This window comes from Zootoca vivipara, chromosome 14 (assembly GCF_965207765.1).
Source record: "Zootoca vivipara chromosome 14, rZooViv2.hap1.1, whole genome shotgun sequence".
In the NCBI taxonomy this organism is placed as follows: domain Eukaryota; kingdom Metazoa; phylum Chordata; class Lepidosauria; order Squamata; family Lacertidae; genus Zootoca; species Zootoca vivipara.
In genome coordinates, this window is record NC_142597.1 from 41,725,369 (window position 1) to 41,748,542 (window position 23,174).

Sequence of the window (23,174 nt, forward strand, 5' to 3'; positions counted from 1 at the left end):
ATTGGTCTCTCATCACTTAACACAATAATAACAATCATGAGCTCAAACAGAAATAAATTAGTCATCATCGTGAAAGCACAAGCCATTTGGATCAATATTTTATTGCTTGGAAACTTACATACATTGGTAATATAAAAAAGTATTAAATGACTTGCCCAACATGACTGCATTATACAGAAAGCACTTTATATTCAGCTGTTCACTGTTTTAAATAGAGTTTCCCGTCACAGCATGCCACGGCTCCTTTGCATACCAAAGCTCCCACCCCAGAAACCGGAGCAGTTTAGGCAAAGGAAGAAACTGTGCATTGGAGGCTAGTGTCCATTGGGGCTGGCAGGGAAGTGAAAGCAGGAAGTGCAACAGTAGGTGGAACTGGAGCCAATGACAGACTAGGTCCACTAATTCTGATCTTGCCCCCATTCTCTTGCTTGCTAAGTTCTAAGGTGACACCACTAACAGTAAGGAGGAGGAAGCTGACAAGCAGTGCCGCCCCCTGGGCTGGCTGAGGATAGGGTGAACTTGATGGGAATTGTCTCGTTCACCTAACGGACAGCCTCCGCTGGAACTGTGTCATGGAGAAGAGGGTGCAAGACAAGACGAGTCATTGGCCAGATCCACTCATTAATTGACCTGATTCCAACTGGATTACTATAACTACCACTATAATCAAACTTGAAAATCTACAAATTGTTTCCGACTTTACCTGTCAGTGACTTGGCCCCTCCTTTAATACATGGTTTCCTGATTCTTCGTTTATATGTTCTCTGTACTTTCAGTCCTTCAATAAATTCAGGATTTGATTATTATTTTGCAACCAGTGTGACTAAGAATCAGTGATTTCGTGAGGCATTCCCACAATTATTCAAATTATGTATTTCCACTACTGAGGACAACTTGGGTCAGGTTCTTAACAACACAACATTATATTCAAGCCCCATTACATACATTTTACACACACGAAATGAAAACTTACAAACCTGGCTGGTCAGTGTCATTTATTTTATCCATATTTTTAAAGTGCTTAAAACAATAAGCATTTTGTAACCTAAATTCAAAGAAACTGATTGAAAGGAGGACTGAAAGGGTTTTGAAAAAACACCACTGATTATACCCATGCAATATACATAAGAAAGAATTCTAAAATGAGTATAGCACTTCCTATCATCTGTTCCATTTAGGAGAAATATTTTTGATGAGATGTAGAAAATGGTAAATTAAAAAAAATGAAATTAGGCTATTATGCTGGCATATATTCAACAGTACAGTAGAAAGATTCCTAAGGGCCGCCTTACCCTTTATGTGACAAACACAAATATTTCCTATGGCAAAACAGAACAGAAACATGTTTTTCTTCCCAGAGAGTCCTGATTTGGCCACAATTTTCCCAAGATGTTTAAGGATCAGCAATTATCACCCATACTTTACACATTTCTTACGTGAAACACAATTGCTGTGTAAAGTGTTAAGAAGCTCCAAGGGATGATTCACACAGCACACCTTCCTAACAAAACTGAACACATCCTCAAGGCTTCAACACAGCCTTCCTCGATTGTTAGATGTATATATAAAATAAGAGCATGCTAAGTAGGTTTAAGAGGTGATGAAAATGATCTGGATCTGTTTATACTGTTGTGTTCTGGTCCATCTAGCACATGATGTATTAAAGCAGAAACGACAGATAAAGAGAGTGGCATTCTTTGCACACAAGCAACAAATCTTGGACCAGTTTTTCCCATTACATGGCAACTTCTGAAGCTACCACACAGGGAGGTCCATATGAAATCCAGTTGTTAAAAAAACAAAAACAAAAATGTAGTGCTGGTTCTGTGTGGCTACCATGCTTCAGCAGACTGCTAAGTTTTTTAGCCAGCCCCCAAAATCTGCCGGTTGCAAAGAATTTTTTTGCAGTGCTCCTCTTCCAGCATGCCCACTCCCACTTTATACAGCTGCAACATTCTCCTGCAGAAAGGAAGCAATCAATGAACTGGGCAGCAACATATTTATTTGAAAATGGTATATTTCCTGATCACTTCATTGACCAGCTTCCAGTTATTTCTAGGAATATCCCAGTGATACAATGCAATAAAAAACATGGGGAGGCTACTTTTACTTGTGACAGACACATGAGATCTTTCCCCAGAGTGCTCCACGTGAGTAGGACACGAAGGTTTACATCAATTGTAACCACGGCAATCATCATGATTTCTGGGTTTGGGTTGCAACTGCCTCTGTGCTGGCCACCAAAAGCAATAGCCCTGCCTCCTCCTCTCTTCCCTGTAGCATGTTGAAATGGAAACACATGACATATCACTGCCATGTTGGCTATTTCCATTTCTCTGCTCCACATCCCGATTGCAGGGGTAGGGAACCTTGATGTAACATGATATAACAAAGATAGGGAACCATGCAAGATGATGACACAGTGCCACACTATTTACATTATTTAACATCGCCAGAGAGAGAGGAAGGAGGAAGCTCTCTTTTTTCCAGGTAATGTCCAGTGATTCTTACTTAGATATTGTTTTCATTGCTCTGGTTTTCTGAAAAACTGATTAACTGAAGCCTATACCTAACATCAGGAAACAACCATCGTTCTATGATTTCTAGCAAAACTAAAAACTCATTCCTGAGGGGTTCCTCCATCCCACCCACTACTGATAATTAAACTGGACAACGGACACACCTTTGTTTCGTGATCTGGAAAGCTTCTTTATCTTTGCCTCCTGCTCAGCTTCACCTATGCTAGTAGTACTGTGTCCAGCTGCTCTGACTGCCCCTCCAAAACTCTCACTGCTCTGCACGATTCCAGGCTCTGCCTTCGTGTCAGCATCGGTTTTAATGCTGACCATTGCATCTACTAGCTTTAGAGCACTGGTCTCACAAAGCTCTTCAACTTTAATAGAGCTTGCAGATTCAAAGGAAATCCCAGTCTCGCTGCAAGCATGAGTTGACAACTCGTTTTTCTGTACTGCTGACTCGAAAAGTTCAGGTGTGAAATAGATACTGTCGTCGTTGTCATCTGTCTCTGCAGCTATATCTAATGTTGAAAGGTTCGCGTTTCCTCTCACTGGAGAAAATGCCATGTCCCTCCTCTCTTCGTGAACCCAGAGCTGCTGCACAGTAGGATATTCTTGAATGGCCTTTCCAGCAGAAAAGCTAATCGGTTCTATACATAGTGACAATCCAGTTGCCCTGTGTTCCTCAACCAAAGACACATTCTGCTGGGGTTCATTTGCAACAAACTGGGTACTTTCATCCATTGGCATCTTTGGTTGGCATTTAGCTTTGGAGAGGTCTTTCTCATTCAGGGCAAGCAGGGGTGTTGAAGTCAATGGTTTACTGAAATACTGTTTTATACCGACAGAGGAGAGCTGATTATTTGCTTTCTCCCTCTTGTTCTTCCCGATCAAGGTTTTGGAGTCGGTTAGGTTTTCTTGCTTTACAGTCTGGCAGAGGGGCTGAAGATCTGGAATAGAAGGGCAGAGGCATATAACTAGCTGGATAAACAGAATCAAGTAATAATGGATGTTTGTCATTATTTCTAGCATGTACACATCAAAAAACACTGTTCAGTTTCTAAAACAAAGGTGGGCAACTTGTGGGATGATGGGAGTTGTAGTTCAGTAATATAAGCAGGGACACATGTGCCTCATTCCTGCTTTAGAGTTATTTAACTCAGTGGCTTTCAAACTTTCAACCTTCAGGAAACCTCACCAATTTTTCTGCCATGAAACCCCTGCACATTAAAGAGAATCCTGTTGCATGTTCTAGGGCAAATGCAGTTCACAAGAAGCGCTGACCAGGCTTTTGGGGCCTCAGTGTTGCCTCACAAGAACAGAGAGTGTGCACCAAAAAACTGTTCGGTTTCTGATAATTGGTTCTCATGGGAAACTTACAGATTCTTGCTTCACACAATTAACTCAAGGCAGTGTCAATTTACTCTTGGCAGAAAACCAAGGTCTGCCTGGCCTGGCAACAACTCTCTCATTTGTTAATGACCAGCACTGAACTCTGTTATCTAGGAATGCTAGCACAGTTGTTTCTTGTGGGTGTTAGGAGTAGGAGTGCTGCGTATGGTTGGAGAGAGAGAGAGAGAGAGAGAGAGAGAGAGAGAGAGAGAGAGAGAGAGAGAGAGAGAGAGAGAAGATTTATTTTGCTTTGCTTTGTATGCAGAAACTCTGCTGGTTTTATTTTCTTTTAATAAATCCTGTAAATAGTTATTCTGCATCTAGCCGACTAGTCATTTCCACCTCAACTAGCTTCTGCGCTGTGCAGGAAAACTCTGCTACGTTTGGGCTAAAGCCACTAGAGCTATGCCTGACACTTCAAAATTCTAAGAAAAACATCCTATACTCCTGCTGTGGCTGCTCATTGCAAGGGAAGGCTTCCTTTCAGGAAATCTTGCCTGCCATTACTCATGTTCTTACTAAGGAATCTCTGATTAGTTTTCCAAAGCAAGGGGTCCCTCCATTTCAAAACCAATAAACTAGATTAAAATCTTTGTGGAAAAGAAGAGGCACATATTCTCAACTAGCTGTTATGCTTCATTGTGCTTCAGGCTCATTACCCTATTACTCAATTGTAGCTTCTTTTCTCCACCTGGTCTTGTCTGTCTAATTGACATCTTATTTATGTATTTAGTCACCTTGTGCCAAAGCCTCTAGACAACATTCAATAAAACTAGTGAAAAACATCCAACACAATCAGTACAACTAGTAATAAACTGAGCAAAACAAAACTGCAACAAAAACAACTCAACCCTAGCGTAAATAAATACAGACACCCTTACAAGCAAAAACACATCACCATGATAGAAACAAAGACAGAATTGAATGATGCTAAAATAATATTATAGTGTTAAAAGATGATAAAAAATTATTAAAAGGCTTAGAAGAAGAGGAATGTCTTCATCTGGTGCCAAAGTGTCACTGAAGGAGGCACCAGGCAAGTTTCTTTGGTAGAACATTCTACAGACAGGAGCCACCCATTAAAAGGCCCTATCTCGTCATCCACCTCCTCCATACTTCAGAAAGAAGTTCCTTTCAATTTTGTACACATCTATGCCAATCTAGTAATCCCCTAGGAGTGGAAGGACAAAGATACAGATGAGAGACAAGAGCTTCTTCATTTACTACAAGGAATGGGATCACTGTCCACTTAAAGTGAATAGAGAAGCCCTTGGGGACTAGGGAGTTTCAGTTATACACTGAAGCACATACAGAGCTCTGGACTGGGAAGAAAGTAATGTCTACAGAAGCCCCTGCAATGCTTTGAATTAGAGGGAAGATATTAGAAGTCCTCTAGCGCAGAAACCCTTCATAGATACTTCCGTATCAGCATTACATTAACGTGGTATTTCCACATTCACAGAACGAACAACAGCATAACTGTGTGTCTTTCCTTCCCTCAAAATTGTGCTACAGCATTAGTAGGTTACTAGTTCTCAAATAACTGGACTGATTGACATAAAATAATGTAACAGCCTACGTTAAATGTATACACAACTAGGGTGGGAGAAAGAACCTACCACTAAACCAAATAGCACTTTGTTAAGATGAGTTTAATCCCTTCTTTCCACTCAAGAACAAAGAGCCCAATGTGTGTGGCCAAATGCATAGAGACACAAGTGTGTGTGTGTGTGTGTGTTTTGCCTTTCTGACTCCTCACTCTGCACTGGGAACAATTCTGAACAACTTTCCAAAATCATTTTGAGTGGACAAGAGACACTACAAAGAGAAGAAGTAGGCCTCGCTGCCCTGCTACATGTGAAAAAGTTCCAGTATGCACCTTGAGATTGTGCCTCTGATCATCAGTGGGGAAGCATCCACTTTGCATGAAAAAAGTCCCAGGTTCAATCCTGGCATCTCCAGTTAAAAGGATCAGGTGGTGTCCAGTGATGAGATGGAATTCTAAGTGCTAATGGGAAGGGGCAGGATCCTACCAGGTTCTCTTTGAATGAAGAAGAGGAGGAGGAGTTTGATTTGATATCCCGCTTTATCACTACCCGAAGGAGTCTCAAAGCAGCTAACATTCTCCTTTCCCTTCCTCCCCCACAACAAACACTCTGTGAGGTGAGTGGGGCTGAGAGACTTCAAAGAAGTGAGACTAGCCCAAGGTCACCCAGCAGCTGTATGTGGAGGAGCAGAGATGCGAACCAGATTATGAGTCTACCACTCTTAACCACTACACCACACTGGCTCTCAGTGTAAGGGATAGCCAGGGGCTCCGAGGATTAAAAAATAACGATAATAAAAGTTAAAAGGGGGGGTTGCAGGTGAGGGGAAAAGACCTCTCTCTGTTGAGATCCTTGAAACCCACTACCAGTCACAGCAGAAAATAACAACAACAACCAGTGCTGAGCGATGTCTGGTTTTCAACATTGTGATATATTACTAGCTAAACATTGCAATATACCAATATATCACGATGTCTGAAATAAGGATGCAACTATGTAGAAGCGAATGGGGCAATGTCCTGGCAACTGCTAGGGTACTACTTAGGGGTCTATAATAGATACATTTTTACTTACCTTTAACATATTGTTGCAACTGTTATTTTATAGTATAGACGAGCAACAGGGGTATTAAGAATCATGAGAAATGATGACCGTCTTTTTCTCATATCATGATTTTTTACATAGCGCGCACACACACACACACACACACACACACACACATTGTAATTTGTGGTATATCGCCATGCCAAATATTATGAAACTGTTATCACGATGTGGATTTCAAACCGATTTTGGGTATGTATTGATACATTGCCCAGCCCTATAACAACCAGCCTGAACTGCTATAAACAGCTTCCTCTCTTTTTTAATTACCGGTAATAGTACATTGCTGGATCTGACCAAGAGTCTCAGTAACAAGAATAAGTTTGGTATCCATCAGAAATTGGCCAGTGGTTCACCAGGAGACCACAATTGATCTTCTGCTCTTCAAACAGACACCACTCGGCCAGGTGGATACATAATATGACCTAACGTAACACAGCTTCTTATGCTCTTTGGTTCTTACTCGCAAGCAAAAAGATGAAGTCAACTTTAACAAATTTCCCATAAATATTTCAGGAAAGTACTTAAAAGGTTAAAAAAAAAACCCTCAGGAAAACCTACTTTGTTGATTTGCAGATATGTAACATGACTGACTGGATGTCGTTGGATTAACTGCAATGACGTCTGTAGCAGAAAGTGTTTCTAGGGTTAAATCATGCACTTCTCTTTCAACAGTAACACCTGGTGATAGATGAAGAGTTGCCTCCAGTAAAGAACTTGATGACAGATCTTTTGAGCTTGAAGACATGAGCACAGATCTGTCGTTACCCTGAGCTGAAGAATCTGTGCTCTTCTGGTTTGTTTTAGCAAACGCATCCAAAGAACCAAGGGCGCAATCAAAGTTTTCATGGTGCTGGACCAGCTGACGAATCCATTTTGACAATCCTTGGGAAAGAAATTTTTTATTTCATTATTACTATATAGCGAGACAGGGAAGTCATGTGATCAAGGCTGTACATATTTAAAACATTATAAAAACTGTGTTGCTGTAGTTTCTTCTTGCACTAGGCACACAACTTTGAATTATTTGAATTCAAAGATTTGAATTATTTGGTCTAATATTGTAATGGCAATGAAGAGTTAAAGGTAAAGGTAAAGGTACCCCTGACCGTTAGGTCCAGTAGCGGACGACTCTGGGGTTTCGCGCTCATCTCGCTCTATAGGTCAAGGGAGCCGGCATTTGTCCGCAGACAGCTTCCGGGTCATGTGGCCAGCATGACTAAACCGCTTCTGGTGAACCAGAGCAGCACACGGAAACACCGTTTACCTTCCTGCCAGAGCAGTACCTATTTATCTACTTGCACTTGACATGTTTTCAAACTGCTAGGTGGGCAGGAGCTGGGACTGAACAACGGAAGCTCACCCTGTTGCGGGGATTCGAACTGGCAACCTTCTGATCGGCAAGCCCTAAGCTCTGTGGTTTAGACCACAGTGCCATCCACGTCCCAAATGAAGAGCTACAACCTGATTTACTGATACTGCTGGCAATGACATGGTATATTTATATTAGAATAGAAAAGGGAAACTGGAAGCTTGGGGGCAACCAAGTCAGATGGGTAGGGTACAAATACAACAACAACAATTATTATTATTCTGCCATTACACAATTCAGCTGTGCTGTCTCCTACACAAGGCAAGACATATGGGAGTAAGCGACAAGGATGCATATAGGGGAGGGCTGTACCAAAGTCTAGCTTCCCCATATAAATAGGGAAAAGGAGGCTAAAGAGCCATTTGCCTCTGGTATTGGCTTCCATGGCACTGGTTGGAGCAAATGTCAATGACCCTTTAGACCTTGCTCAAGTCTAAGTGTTTGTCCCCTATTAAAAATGAGTTGCCAAACGGTTTTAGAAAGCCACACTATAGGAGAATGAGACCGTTAATAGATTGTCACAATGAAAATAGTATGGAGAGCAACCCACAACATGAAAACTGAGCATTAAAATTATGTTGTGTGCACACAGAGTTGCATCCAGTGTTCTACTCACCTATTGAAATTATGTCCATTAATTTCAATGGGCCTACACTGAGTAGAACTTAATTGAATGCAACCAACACACAACATGCTGAAATGGCAAAATTAATGGGTGTGCTAATAAACTAAAAGGGAAAAAATATATTAAGTTGTGTGGAATATTTGAAAAATAATGGTATGCAACTAAGTGCATTGGTAGGGTTAATTTAAATCAAGCAATTAAAAGTATTATTAAGATTAATTGTAGAAGAATTTAAAAACGGAGTAAAGTGGAAAATGCAGTATTAAAATTTTAAATACGAAAAGAAACCACAAAAGGGGAGAGGAGGGAAGTGTGAATTGTATCTGTATTGGAAGTATGACACTGTAAGATTTGTACAGTGCAAGAAGATCAAACCTATCAATTCTGAAGGAAATCAGCCTGAGTGCTCACTGGAAGGACAGATCCTGAAGCTGAGGCTCCAATACTTTGGCCACCTCATGAGAAGAGAAGACTCCCTGGAAAAGATCCTGATGCTGGGAAAGATTTGAGGGCACAAGGAGAAGGGGACGACAGAGGACGAGATGGATGGACAGTGTTCTTGAAGCTACAAACACTAGTCTGACAAAACTGCGGGAGGCAGTGGAAGACAGGAGTGCCTGGCATGCTCTGGTCCATGGGGTCACGAAGAGTCAGACACGACTAAACGACTAAACAACAACAACATCGGGTTACAAACTTAATTAGTTCCAGGGGTCGGTTCTTAACCCGAAACCGTTCTTAACCTGAAGCGCGCTTTCACTAATGGGGCCTCCCACTGCTGCCGCACCACTGGCGCGCTATTTCCGTTCTCATCCTGGGGCAAAGTTTGTAACCCAAGGTACTACTTCCAGGTTAGCGGAGTTTGTAACTCGAAGTGTTTGTAACCTGAAGTGTTTGTAACCCGAGGTAAAGGGGCCCCTGACCATCAGGTCCAGTCGTGTCCGACTCTGGGGTTGCGGCGCTCATCTCGCTCTATAGGCCGAGGGAGCCGGCGTTTGTCCGCAGACAGCTTCCGGGTCATGTGGCCAGCATGACAAAGCTGTTTCTGGCGAACCAGAGCAGCGCACGGAAACGCTGTTTACCTTCCCGCCGGAGTGGTCCCTATTTATCTACTTGGACTTTGATGTGCTTTCGAACTGCTATGTGGGCAGGAGCTGGGACCGAGCAACAGGAGCTCACCCCGTTGCAGGGATTCGAACCGCCGACCTTCTGATAAGCAAGCCCTAGACTCTGTGGTTTAACCCACAGCGGCACCTGGATCCCTTGTAACCCGAGGTAGTACTACTGTATTTGCAAATTCCTAAAAACTGAAAATAAAATTTATCTTTTTGTTATGTATGTTCTGTTCTTATACTGTAAACCACCCTGTGATCTTTGGATGAAGGGTGGTATAGAAATTTAATAAAAAATATGAAACTATTTAAGAGGGAAAGAAATGCTGGTGGTGGCTTTATGCTTTGAAGGAAAGGGATTTATTTGTTGCTATATTTTTATTCCCCCCTTTTAAAAAAAAACCACACTCTGATCATTTTAAAAGTAGTTTCAGTGCATGTGTTCTGATAAAGACTGAACAAGTGGAATCTTTCGAAGTCAATTACTGTATATTTTTGGATTCTATTATACCAAGGGTATAATAATAATTGTATTTTTGGATATATTTAATTCATAAGCATCCATTGCATTTTCTGGCAAATTGCTTTGTTTCAACAAGAAATGTGTTACTGAGAATCAGTAGTGCACCCCCCAACTTCTTGAAAAACTTGCCATGATTACTGCTTCTAAAATTAGTGAGAAAGGCTCTCATGTTAGGCAATGATATCTTCCCATCTTGCTGCCTTTTCTGAGACAAGGGAAAGACCCTTCATACGGTAGAATCTGAGCACCATCTACTGTCAAGACAAGGGCAGTATTTGCTTCATCTCCCTTTGGCTGAAACTGCTTAGAAACATCAAAGGGAAAAATAGGTGCCATCTCTATTTGATTTTCACAGCCTAATATTTAAAGCAATTTCTTCTACTTCGTGTGTACTAGTGGACCAATTTATCTGTCATGATTACCAAACATTTGCTGGTAATAGGGCTGCCTGGATCCGAGCTGAACTGGTGATGTTTGCAGCTACTTAAAAGCGTTTCCAGAAGTACTAAAACATTCCTTCCCCTTTTTGTTGACTCCCCCCCCCCCAAGAAAATGTTTTCCAACTCACTTACAATAGCCTTCCCTAAAAGGTGGCCTTTTCCATGTTACGCCAACTCCAAATCATTTATAATAACCTTCCCCAATGTGTGGCCCTTTGGATGTTGTTGAGCCTTTATTGAAAGACTGACACACTGGGATATTCAGCGTAGCTATTCTACACTTCAAAGCGAAGTAGATTAAGAACTAACCTCACTCGGTCAAAACAAGAAGATGCAAAATTAAGACAGAGAAGACATTCTTATGCCCCCACCTTATATATATTTTAATAGCTAATAAGGCTGAATGATTATGAATATTTAAAAAGGTAGTACCTGTGTTTGCCCTTCACAAAAACTCTCCTCAGATTACTAATTTATACTGGGCAATGAATTTATCTGGGGTGGTTGATTGCTTTGGTACAATGTCAGTGTTATCAGTCATAAGGATTTCATGAGATCCATATTTTATTTACCTCTCACTGCATTTTTAACTGTGAGATTTTGTATCTACAGCAGCAAAGCTGGAGGCCAGAACACATTCTCACCCACCCACCCACCCTTTATTCAGCTACTTTAATTAGAAATTCACACAGTAACAAACTAGGTAACAGGTAGGTAGCCGTGTTGGTCTGAGTCGAAGCAAAATAAAAAAAATCCTTCAGTAGCACCTTAAAACTTAGTTGGTCTTTAAGGTGCTACTGAAGAAACTAGGTAACAGACTGCAATGCACAATGGACTAAAACAAGAGGGAATTGCAATGAAACTTTGTGGCACTGTATCATCAACCCAAACTGGAGTGTTCCTGTTCAGGGTTCCAGCCAGCTAGGCATGATGTCTGCTAATAAATTATAAGTTGTAAAGGGCTGAAGCAGGACATTCCATCGCCCTTCAACGGACACTTGACTTTGCATGGTTAATGCACATGCTTCTTCCTCATTGGGCTATGTGTGCTAGTTTTCGTACTTCTGCAAATTTCAGAACTCTCCATAGGATGTTGACACCTCCTTCTCGCTCCAGCTCCATTTCAGTCAGCACTCACCACTCGAGCTCATTATTAGAGAGAGAGAGATACAAAAATGTTTGATGTTTCCAAATGTCACAGTGATTCATATGGCCTAGGAAGAAGTTTTCAAATGCCAAAGCTGGACATGACGGAGGATGTGTGGCTGCTGTTGAAGAGAGCAGTTGCATGTCTCTGCCTCCCTTACTAACTTCTAGAAACTGAGCACATCTAACTCATGACGTGAAGTTGTCACAATCTGGGTTTCAGCACCCTGGCAGAGGGCATCCAATGAAGTGCAGTAGGAAAGCTCTTAAGTGAGCTGTTGACATGGCAGAAATATGGAAGACACCAGAAGTTACTGGGGAGAGGAGGAGATGCAGTGCTGCTGCTTTACAGAAAAACCATGCATCCTCCATTAACTTCTTGCCCAAGTAAGTTGACAGCAATTTGCACCACGATTAAGGGCCACTTCACAAACATCAATTTACCATAGCAAAGCATAGGTGCATTGTTCATATGTGATGGTGCAAAATACTTACAACCCAACAAAGAAGTTATGCCTTGAAGGCTTTTTATTTTACAATAAATAAAATATTATCATCTGCACCAAAGTGATATAGGTATAGGAAAGGGATATATTTATAGGAAAACAAATCACAGGAGATTATGCCCTAAAATTTAATTTTTAGAATTTCCTTTGCTATAAAAAAAAACAAAAACCCTTTGCTCGCTTTAGATACATAGGAAAGGAATCTGGTTCCAATCAGAGTAGACCCATTAAAATAATAGACAAACTCAAGTTAGTCATGTCTAGTCATTAATTTCAAAGGATCTACTCTTACTTGGAGACAACCCTAGATATGGAAGTATCATGGCTCTGTGGGAAAAGGGCGTGTTTTGTATGCAGAAGGTCCAAGGCTCAATGTCTAGAACAGCCTTCCTCAACCTCAGTCCTCCAGATGTTTTTGGCCTACAACTCCTATGATCCCTAGCTAGCAGGGCCAGTGGTCAGGGAAGATGGGAATTGTAGTCTCAAAACATCTGGAGGGCCGAGGTTGAGGAAGCCTGTTCTAGACATTGAGCCTTGGACCTTCTGCATGCAATCAGAAGTCTAGAATCTTCAGGTGGAAGGGTCAAATAGCAGATGATGGGGAAGACCTCTGCTTGAGATATTGAACAGCCACTGCCACGAAGGAAAGAACCATAGCTCAGTGACTGAGCACATGCCTTGCTAGCATGCAGAAGCCCTCAGCATAACCTTAGAATCTGGGGTAGCCAACATGATGTCCTCCAGATGCTGGTGTACTACGACTCCCATCATCCCTGAAAACAGGTCATGCTGACTGATGGGAGTAGAGCCCAACAATGTATAGAAGGCATCACATTGGCTCTCTCTGTTTTAGATCAACCAGCACAGCAGCAACATGATCCAAAGCCATGGCCTTGATATATATGGGCTATAAGCCAAGTGTCACTAATCAACATCTCCAGGGTATTCATGTGTCTTACCAGCTATGTATTTATTTGGGTTCCTTCTGAAGCGGTCATCAACTAAAATAAGCGCTCCCCAATCGCTCCTGTGGCGAATACACCTAAAACAGAGCAACAGGTGAGAAAACAATACATGATTACTCTTAGTGGGTTTCTTAAAATGTTTGGGAAAGGGTGAAGATAAGAACAGGCACCCCCAAACTTTGGACTACAATCCCCATCTTCCCCGACCACTGGTCCTGTTAGCTAGGGATCATGGGAGTTATAGGCCAAAACATCTGGAGGGCCGCAGTTTGGGGATGCCTGGATAAGAATGCCCATGATATTTACCTGATAGAACTGTTTCAGTTATCACTAAAACTTACAAAGCTTCAGCTAATCATCAGGCTGTTAAATATCTAATACCTGTAATGTTCTGAGTCCACTGAAATTAGTACTCACACTGAAGGTGGAAATGGTTGAAGTGGGTTAATTGGAGAGGACAAAGCAGAGACTAAATATTTCAGCACAAATAAAAAGCGACTGGGGGACCTGCTCCCTGCCTCAACCCGGCTTGGGAAGGCATAGCCCTGATTGACTGCAGCTACAGAAGCTGAGGCTGCTGAAGAGGCCAGAGACCATCTTTGCTGTTTCACTGAGCCTGAGCTGCAGTACTAGTATCTACAGTATCTAGTATCTATCTTCCACAGCTGCCACCTGCCATGAACAACCATTGGCAGGACTGGCAGCAAAAACACCAGCAATGTTCTACGTTTATGATAATATTTTAAAAGGTAAAGGGACCCCTGACCATTAGGTCCAGTCGTGACCGACTCTGGGGTTGCGGCGCTCATCTCGTGTTATTGGCTGAGGGAGCCAGCATACAGCTTCCAGGTCATGTGGCCAGCATGACTAAGCCGCTTCTGGCGAACCAGAGCAGCACACAGAAACACTGTTTACCTTCCCGCTGTAGTGGTACCTATTTATCTACTTGCACTTTGGCGTGCTTTCGAACTGCTAGGTTGGCAGGAGCTGGGACCGAGCAACGGGAGCTCACTCTGTCGCGGGGATTCAAACTGCCGACCTTCTGATCAGCAAGCCCTAGGCTCTGTGGTTTAACCCACAGCACCACCCGCGTCCCATGATATTTTATTCTCTTGTTAATTATGTTGTTCTAAATGTGCATTTTATATATTTGACTTCCTTTAGCAATGTTTTCTTTTGAAATGTTTCAGATAATTTTTTTTGTTAACTTTGCTCCATTAAATGTGTATTCTGCAGTTGACCTCCTTTGCAATGTTTTATTTTGAGATCTTTAAAATAACATAAGGGTGGTGGGAATGGGTGATTGGCTGATAGGAGTGGTAAACCTGTTGATGACTGTTAACGACTGCAATTGGTCTTGCAGGAAAAAGCAAGGGGTAAGATGGCTAAAGAAAGCTTCATCATGTATATGGAGATAAGACTCATTACCGAGCTTAAAACCATGGAGAGACCTGGTCTGAATAAGGACATTGGATTCTTATCTCATTATACATGATAAAGCTTTCTTTAGCCATCTCACCCCCTGCTTTTTCCTGCAAGACCAATTGCAGTCGTTAACAGGTTTACCACTCCTATCAGCCAATCACCCATTCCCACCACCCTTCTGTTTAATACCCCTCCCCACCCTCTGACTATACATAAGGGTCTGGTGACTTCTGTTTCAGTGTAAGTGTGCATGCACACGAAAGCTCATACCTATGACAAACTTAGTTGGTCTCTAAGGTGCTACTGGAAGGACTACTAGGCATTATGAATTTATTACTCCCCGTGTTAAGAGGCAATATTCCTCTGAACAGCTGTCACTGGGAATCACAAGTAGGGATAGGGACTTCCTATAGGCATCTGGTTGGTCACTGTGAGAACACAATACTGGGCTAAATGGGCCTCTGGTCTTATCTGATAGGGCTCTTCTTATGAGTTTCTAGAAACATAACCCACCAGTTGCTCCTTGTGCAACTCCCTAGTGCCCAGGGACTTGCGCAGAAGCAACTCTTAAGAGATTGGCCCTTCTTATTGATATGAAAAGCCTGTAACAAGCTCACCACCAGAAAATTCTGCAGGTGGCCTTTCAGTGAAGTCTTCATCACCAGGGGAGTATGGGGAAAATAGCCAGAAAAACGAAAGCCAAGTGCAAAATTGTGTAGTTAAAATAAATGTATTGGGCCCACTGGAGACATATCCCACACCTTTCAAGTGAAGCAATGCTGCAATTTCATGGCAGAGTTGTCACCTGGCCATGCGCAACATCTGGCATATTCCCTCCCCGCCAAGTGATCACATTTCATGGACTTCATGTTACTTCAAATACTACCACAGCAATATGAAAATGCCACATCTGAGACTTAAACCAGCTCACCTTTTGTCAGTTTATACATGTTGGAATACAAAATAAAAACCCATGAAATAACTAAGTCCTTCACATGGGCAGGTATTTTGTACCTGCAAACCTTGATTAGGGTTTAGTTTGGCAGTCACACTGTAATTTCAGGTGGATTTATAGGATCTTTGTTGTGTGTGTGTGTTTTTGTGTGTGTTTTTTTACAGTTAGGGAATTTTTCTGAGTTATATCACCTGAGACACATGTGACTCTAGGTCACAAATAGATGTGATCTAAATTGCTTATGGTACTTTGCCATCTCATTCCATGATAGACCCTTCCACTGCTCCATCTCCATTATTATGGGGTGGTCCTATGGGTGAAAACCTTTTCATAACAGTTCTTCTAGGGATGGGAAAGGAACTTCAGCATGCGAAGCTCTTCTACTGAGCTAAAGGTCCTTCCTTGCCTCCAGCTGGACTTAAATGCCTGTTAAAGATGTTCCTTTTGGTTTTCCATACCAATCTTCCTCCAGGCATAGCAAGCTGCGATCTGGCCCAGCATTGTTTTGTTGGACTCCAGGGTCTCAGGCAGAGAGGTCCTTCTCACCATCTAATAATTGTTTCTGTTAATTGGAGTGCTGGGGAATGAACCTGGGACCCTCGGCCTACAAAGCAGATGCTCCATTGCAGAGCTATGCACCCCCCAAAACGTTTTAGAATGCAAGCCTAAGGGAAAAGGCTGTGCCTATCTTCTGGCATATGAAACACACTAGATACTGTAGGCAGCCTAGAATAATAGAACTGCCAAGTTGGAAGGGATCCTGAGGATCATCTAGTCTAACCTTCTGCAATGCAGGAATACGCAGCTGTCTCATATGGGGATTGAATCTGCGACCATGGTATTATCAGCATCATGCTCTAACCAGATGATAATGATAATAAATATCTACTCTATTTTTGGAAACTTGTCTGTTTGCTATGCATTTGGACAACTTTTTTAGATGTCATAACCACATGGTTCCTGAGTTCAAGGAGCAGGTTTTTGTCGATATTTTGATATGACTATTTTAAGACAGGATGGTGCACTGAACCTTTTGAAACTGCACTGATCTTAACAACTGATTTCAAACCTGTAGTGATTTCGTGGTTTCTTAAAATCCCTCGGCAATGCTGGCTATGAGAGGCTGCTAGTTATTATTGATGTTCCCATTTCTTTAGCAGAATATTTTTTGTTTAAAGCACTTATTTGTTTAAAGCACTTATTCCCCTATTAGTGTGCTGTAGAAAAAACAACAGCAGTGAAGAGGCACCTTCTCAGCAAATACTAAGGAGAAGCTTTTCTTGCTTTTGGAAAGCTGTGTACTTTGTTTCCAAGAAGACCCAGATACGTTTTTTTGAACGGATCAGCTGAATATTCATATTTCCCCCAAATGCAAATGCTCTGCTAGATGTGCATGTCTGATTTTTAGAAACTGAAAAAACAAACAAACAAACAAACAAACAAACACCAGGCTTGGCAAGCCTAGTGAGTAAGACAATGAAATGACACATAATCCAGAATGCGGCAGCTAGAGTGGTGACTGGGAGCGGCCGCCGAGACCACATAACACCGGTCTTGAAAGATCTACATTGGCTCCCAGTACGTTTCCGAGCACAGTTCAAAGTGTTGGTGCTGACCTTTAAAGCCCTAAACGGCCTCGGTCCAGTATACCTGAAGGAGCGTCTCCACCTCCATCGTTTTGCCCGGACACTGAGGTCCAGCACCGAGGGCCTTCTGGCGGTTCCCTCGTTGCGAGAAGCCAAGTTGCAGGGAACTAGGCAGAGGGCCTTCTCGGTAGTGGCGCCCGCCCTGTGGAAAGCCCTCCCATCAAATGTCAAAGAGAAAAACAACTACCAGACTTTTAGAAGACATCTGAAGGCAGCCCTGTTTAGGGAGGCTTTTAATGTTTAATCCATTATTGTATTTTGTTTTTCTGTTGGAGGCCGCCCAGAGTGGCAGGGGAAACCCAGCCAGATGGGGGGGGGTTATAAATAAATTATTATTATTATTATTATTATTATTATTATTATGATGATGATGAAAACTTTACAGTACAAGTGGCATAGCTTGAAAGCAAGGAAGGTGCAGGCTACAGCCAGAAATCTCCAGTGCTGCTTTGCAAAACGCCTTGTTACTCAATTCTACAAAACATCACTTCAGCTTTAGCTGAACTGGTGTACAAGATGTTTAGTCCACAGAGAATGCAGGTCACAAATGTTTACAAGATTGCAGATTATAGTTCAGAATCACTTACAGCAAAGTGAGGGAGCTACTGGGTTCAGCTATCAGTGAGATTTTCCCCCCTCCAATGTTTTGGGGCATCTTTCTACTTTGTTGGAGGGTTGGGGGAGGGCTGTGATTCAATGGCAGAGCATCTACTTTGCATGCAGAAAGTTCCAGGTTCAATTGCCAGCATTTCCAGGTCAAGACATGGGGGCAACTCTTGCCCCCACCACACCCTTCTCATCTCTGATGATTCTTGTTCACCTGTTTGTGTCTCTATTAGTTTTGTTTTCTATTAATTGCAATTTTGCAAAACAAAACAAAACAAGATAAAGCCCCAAATATATATATGGATCTATACAGGAATAATCTAATTCAACTCACCTGCCCAATGCTTGGTTGAGAGCTCTGAAGGCCTGGATTTCATACCACTGGCTGCCTGGTAGAAGTCCTCTCTCTTTGGAATGTAGGTCATTGTACTTCCTCTTAAGTTCAACCTGGAGAAATGACAATATATTTTAAAATTCCTGCATAAATTTCAAGTAGTACAACTGTTAATTTGCCTTATCAAATAATTATCAAAACAAGATAATGGCTTTTTCAGTTGCCAAACTGCTCTATTTATTCTGGACAAAATGATAAATAAAACTAATTCAGGTAACCAGCAGACATCTATATACAGTATTAATTTAATAACTCTGAAAGAACCTTCTGGCCTGGAGTCTATACCTAACTTTGTTTATGGATGCAAGTCAATATATCATTTTGGATATTGGAAAGTGTATGTGTGTGATATGTGTGTGCACAACTGCAAAAAGAAAAAGAAAAAAAGAACTTAAATTCTGCTTTCTAGGAAAACCAGTTACAAAAATATTTTAAAATGCTTCTTATGGTTCTCAGTCTGTTAACACTGTACACGTTGGTGAAATGGTTGATACCACCTTTCTTTTCTTTCACCCCACTATTCCCCCTGAGTGCACGTCTCCTCACTTTGCTACGCCTTTGAGGATTCTCAGCAAAGTGGGAAACTGCATAAACCATGCTTTGCCTGAACACCTGAAACACAAATTATGATTTGGATCTAAAGGGCAGTTAGGGCAAACTATGATTCTAATAGTTTGATTCTAATATGGGGACGCGGGTGGCACTGTGGTCTAAACCACAGAGCCTAGGGCTTGTCGATCAGAAGGCCGGTGGTTCGAATCCCCGTTACGGGGTGAGCTCCCGTTGTTTGGTCCCAGCTCCTGCCCACCTAGCAGCTTGAAAGCACGTTGATGTGCAAGTAGATAAATAGGTACCACTCCGGCGGGAAGGTAAACGGCATTTCCGTGCGCTGCTCTAGTTCGCCAGAAGTGGCTTAGTCATGCTGGCCACATGACCCGGAAGCTGTCTGCGGACAAACACCGGCTCCCTTGGCCTATAGAGCGAGATGAGTGCCGCAACCCCAGAGTCGTCCGCGACTGCACCTAATGGTCAGGGGTACCTTTACCTTTATGATTCTAAGACATCCATTACATCCAGTGTGTGGAACTGGTAGCCCTGGAAGCAGGGCACGTACTTCCTCTGGATAGGTGGGGGTACAATTCTACCTCTCCTCTGTTGTGAAGCACAGGCTAAAAAATAGTTAGAATTCCTCCTCACACATCTATCTGCTCAGACACGAGATGGAATCTTTCAGAAAGTGGAATATTGAGTACCAGCAAGCCAAGCCAAGCCAAGCTCCTTGCCCTCCTGTTCCAAAGGCACTTGGATCAGGATGGAAAAGCCCAGGCCTGGTATTCAAGCTAAACAACAGGTTTTGTTTGAAAAACGAAAGGCATAAAGCTACACAAAGGAAGGTTAATTTCACTGCTCTTTTGTTCTATATTAACCTTTTAAAACTGACAACTGAAAGGACACGCTTCAAGAGATAAAATAGAAGACTTCTAACCACTTCTGACAGGTAACTTTCAACTTGAATTTGGGTAAGGATTCTTTTCTTTTTATGTTATTTTATGTGCCTATGCCCTTTTAAAAAAAACAGCCTGTCAAATTTACAAATTCAAACTTTGCAGCCAGAAAATAAATCCAGTTTGATTTCACAGATCTAATATTTGTTTCCGTCACTCAGAATTTATTGATTGGGGGCTGAAGGTTCCCCCTACTATATTTAAAGTTTGCTGAGCAAGCCTTATATAGAACAGGCCCCAAGTACTTTTTGCAAACAATTTCCAGTTCCAAACTCATTATATATTTGTTTTAAAAAAACACAACCTGACCCTTCCATTCTGATGATCAGTGCAGCAAGGCTGCCTGAGACCCGAGTTCTCTTCTGCAACCTCACAGGAACACCAAGGAACTAAATTACAGCTTGTTGGATCAGGCCAAAGGCCTGTCAACTCCAGTAACCTTTACCCACAGTGGCCAACCGGGTATCTGTGGGAAGCTCCCAAGCAGGACCCAAGTACAATAGCACTCTCCCCACTTGTGATTTCCTGCAAATGGCTTTCAGAGACATACTGCCTCCAATAGCAGGGCTGGAGCATAGCCAACAGTGCTAGCAGCCAGAGACAGCCTTTTCCATGAATTTGTCCAATCCTCTTTTAAAGTTGCTGAAAGGGTCCTATGCAAAAGAACAGTCCAGTAGGCTCTGCCTTCACAGGGCAGATCTGGTCTGTGCCTTACATTTCTTTGCACCTAATGCCATGCAAAATTAGCCACCCCATGTTACTTCGTAGCTCTGCCCTTCTTGAGCTAAGCAAGACATGAATCTCTGTAAGTAAATGAAGGAAAATAAAAGGCTGCCTTTGGTCAGCAACTAACTTTCCTGGGAAGGGTAATGTGTGGGAGGGGGGCAATTTTCGTCGACCTTCCAAAGAGGACCATATTTTTTGGTATCTCCATACGCTGCTTTTGCCTGTGGGCTGACAACCTGGAGGGATGAGGTGACACAAAGGGCAGCTTTGTCCCTGGGGCTTCTAGTTGCTGACGCCTGGATATAAAAACTGTACGGCTATTTTAAATAACAAGACAGCTTTTGGGTGTGTGTGTGTAGAGAGACACAGTGTATCACTGCTTAATAACAGAATAGAAAATAAATTCAAACCCCTGTGATTGCTCATTAAGAGTTAAAGCATCCCTTGTGAATCACGTAACAGGTAAAAGGTCAGCGCACGTCACTTTAACACAATCAGAATCCATTTCACTGTATACGTTTGCATTATCAAGCATCACCGTGACGCCCGATTCAACATGACATGCTGCATATGTGGAAAAGCCAGCGTCTCCTGCTAGCAAATATCCTAAATGTGCAAGTAAAGCACAGGCTAGAAGGGATTAGTTAAAATGTCAAAAGACAGCCCTTTACTTCTACCTGTTCATCCTTAAAAATATACTCCTAGCTATCAGGCATGCTTTGCAGACAAAGAGCTCCAGCGAGGAGCAGCAGAAGGCCTGTGGCAAGCCATGTCATCTTGTAGCTGTCAGAGAGATTAGGCTTTGATCTATCTGGGAGGTCACGGTCGCATTCATATTAGCCGGAGTCTAACAGCATTATACCTGTTAACCACTGTTTCCTTAATGCTTAATTAGACAGACCTCCCCTGCAACCGAACATTAACCAAGAATGTTCCCTCCTCTTGCTCTATTTCATCCCCTTCCCCACCATTTCCACACCAAGCCGAGTTTTCAAGAAAGAAAAGAACAGGCTGTAAACAAAAACTTTTTGCCTTCCAATCTATGAGCAAAGAAATGCTTTGGAATGATTTAAAGGGCCTGGATCGCCTTCTTCAAGTGCCCATTTTTCAGTGCTTTCTCCATGCAGAAGGTTAATTACACATTATGGATAAGATTTTTAGCAAAGGGGGGGGGGTGAAATACAGTAAGGGATAGAAGAGAGATTCTTTTTTGGGGAATCAAGAGGGAGGGCACACTTGAAACGGAGGGCTTCACCCCTGTTTTTTAATTCCTTTATTCATTTATTAAAATATTTATATAGCACTAAGTCATAAAAAAATCACAGCAGAATAATAACAACAATAACAACAATACAATTTTTCTACCAGCATTTATCAGAAGATCCCAGGGTGGTGTACAACATTAAAAACACATTAAAGAGGGACCCCTGACTATTAGGTCCAGTCGTGGATGACTCTGGGGTTGCGGCGCTCATCTCGCGTTATTAGCCGAGGGAGCCGGCGTACAGCTTCCGGGTCATGTGGCCAGCATGACTAAGCTGCTTCTGGCAAACTAGAGCAGCTCACAGAAACGTCATTTACCTTCCCGTCGGAGTGGTAGCTATTTATCTACTTGCACTTTAACGTGCTTTCAAACTGCTAGGTTGGCAGGAGCTGGGACCGAGCAAAGGGAGCTCACCCCATCACTGAGATTCCCTAGGCCCTAGGCTCTGTGGTTTAACCCACAGCGCCACCCGCGTCCCCAGAAAAAACACATTACAGAACATCAATAATATTTTTTTTTCAAAAAATTGTTTACAGCAATGAAACATAAAACCCATATGAAAAGTTAAAAACATATACTGATTAACCATTGTGGAAGGGTGCATTCTTAAGTTCCTGCACTGGCCTGACGGAATAGAAAAGTTTTCAGCAGGCATTTAAAAGTTGCTATAGAAGGTGCCTGCTGAACCTCTACTTACAGAATATTCCAAAGGACTGGTAAGTGACACTCAAGGCTTCATTTTTTGTTGTCGTCAAACAAATCCCACCAACTGTTGCCTTAGAACAAAATATGTTACCAACAGCCAATATGCTGCCAACAACCTAGTGGACCCTGGGTTTGGAAATCACCATATTGTAGTGCTAAATGGTGCTCAATTAGGACATGGAAGATCAGGGTTCAAATCACCACTCAGTCATGCAGTTTACTGGGGCTGCTTGAGCCATTTACAGTCTCTTGGACTAACCTACCTTTCAGGGTTGCTGTGAATGAGCAACCGTTTGTTTCTTAAAATGTGGGGAGGGCCATAAAGGCTTGGTATAAAGCAGCTTCCGATGTTCTTAAAATGGAGCTGAAGCCACATTTTGGACAGGTTTCTCAATTCTTTGCCACCTCTCCTTTGCTGATTTCCAAATAGGCTCATGTTCACATAGGGCTTCTCTTTTTCTTTCAAAGCATACCCTACTTAACAGCTCCTTGTAGAGAATACTTGAGATTAGACAAATTCATGGCGGGTAAGTCTATCAATGGTTCTGCTCAGCTTCCATGGTGAGAGGCCATAGTGCTTCTGAAAGCCACTTGCTGGAAACTGCAAGCGGTGAGAGTGCTCTTGTGCTTGGGTCCTACTTGCACGTTCCCCACAAGTATCTGGCAGGCCACCGTGAGAACAGGATACAGTGGTACCTTG

General features: G+C 42.3%; 1 protein-coding gene across 3 annotated transcripts in view; it reads right to left on the minus strand.

Annotated features, from left to right (window-relative positions):
• Positions 1–82: 82 nt before the first annotated feature.
• BRIP1 (BRCA1 interacting DNA helicase 1) overlaps positions 83–23,174 on the minus strand; it is a 112,982-nt gene continuing 89,890 nt past the window's right edge. For 2 of the 3 annotated variants that reach the window (XM_088657917.1, XM_088657918.1), the window contains exons 17-20: positions 18,215–18,327; positions 13,243–13,325; positions 7,121–7,444; positions 83–3,466 (exon numbers count right to left, since the gene is read on the minus strand). In XM_088657917.1, coding sequence (XP_088514043.1) covers positions 2,652–3,466; positions 7,121–7,444; positions 13,243–13,325; positions 18,215–18,327 — 1,335 coding nt within the window. In that variant the 3' untranslated portion in view covers positions 83–2,651. The remainder of the gene's footprint in view (positions 3,467–7,120; positions 7,445–13,242; positions 13,326–18,214; positions 18,328–23,174) is intronic. The other variant, XM_088657919.1, reaches the window with a different exon arrangement.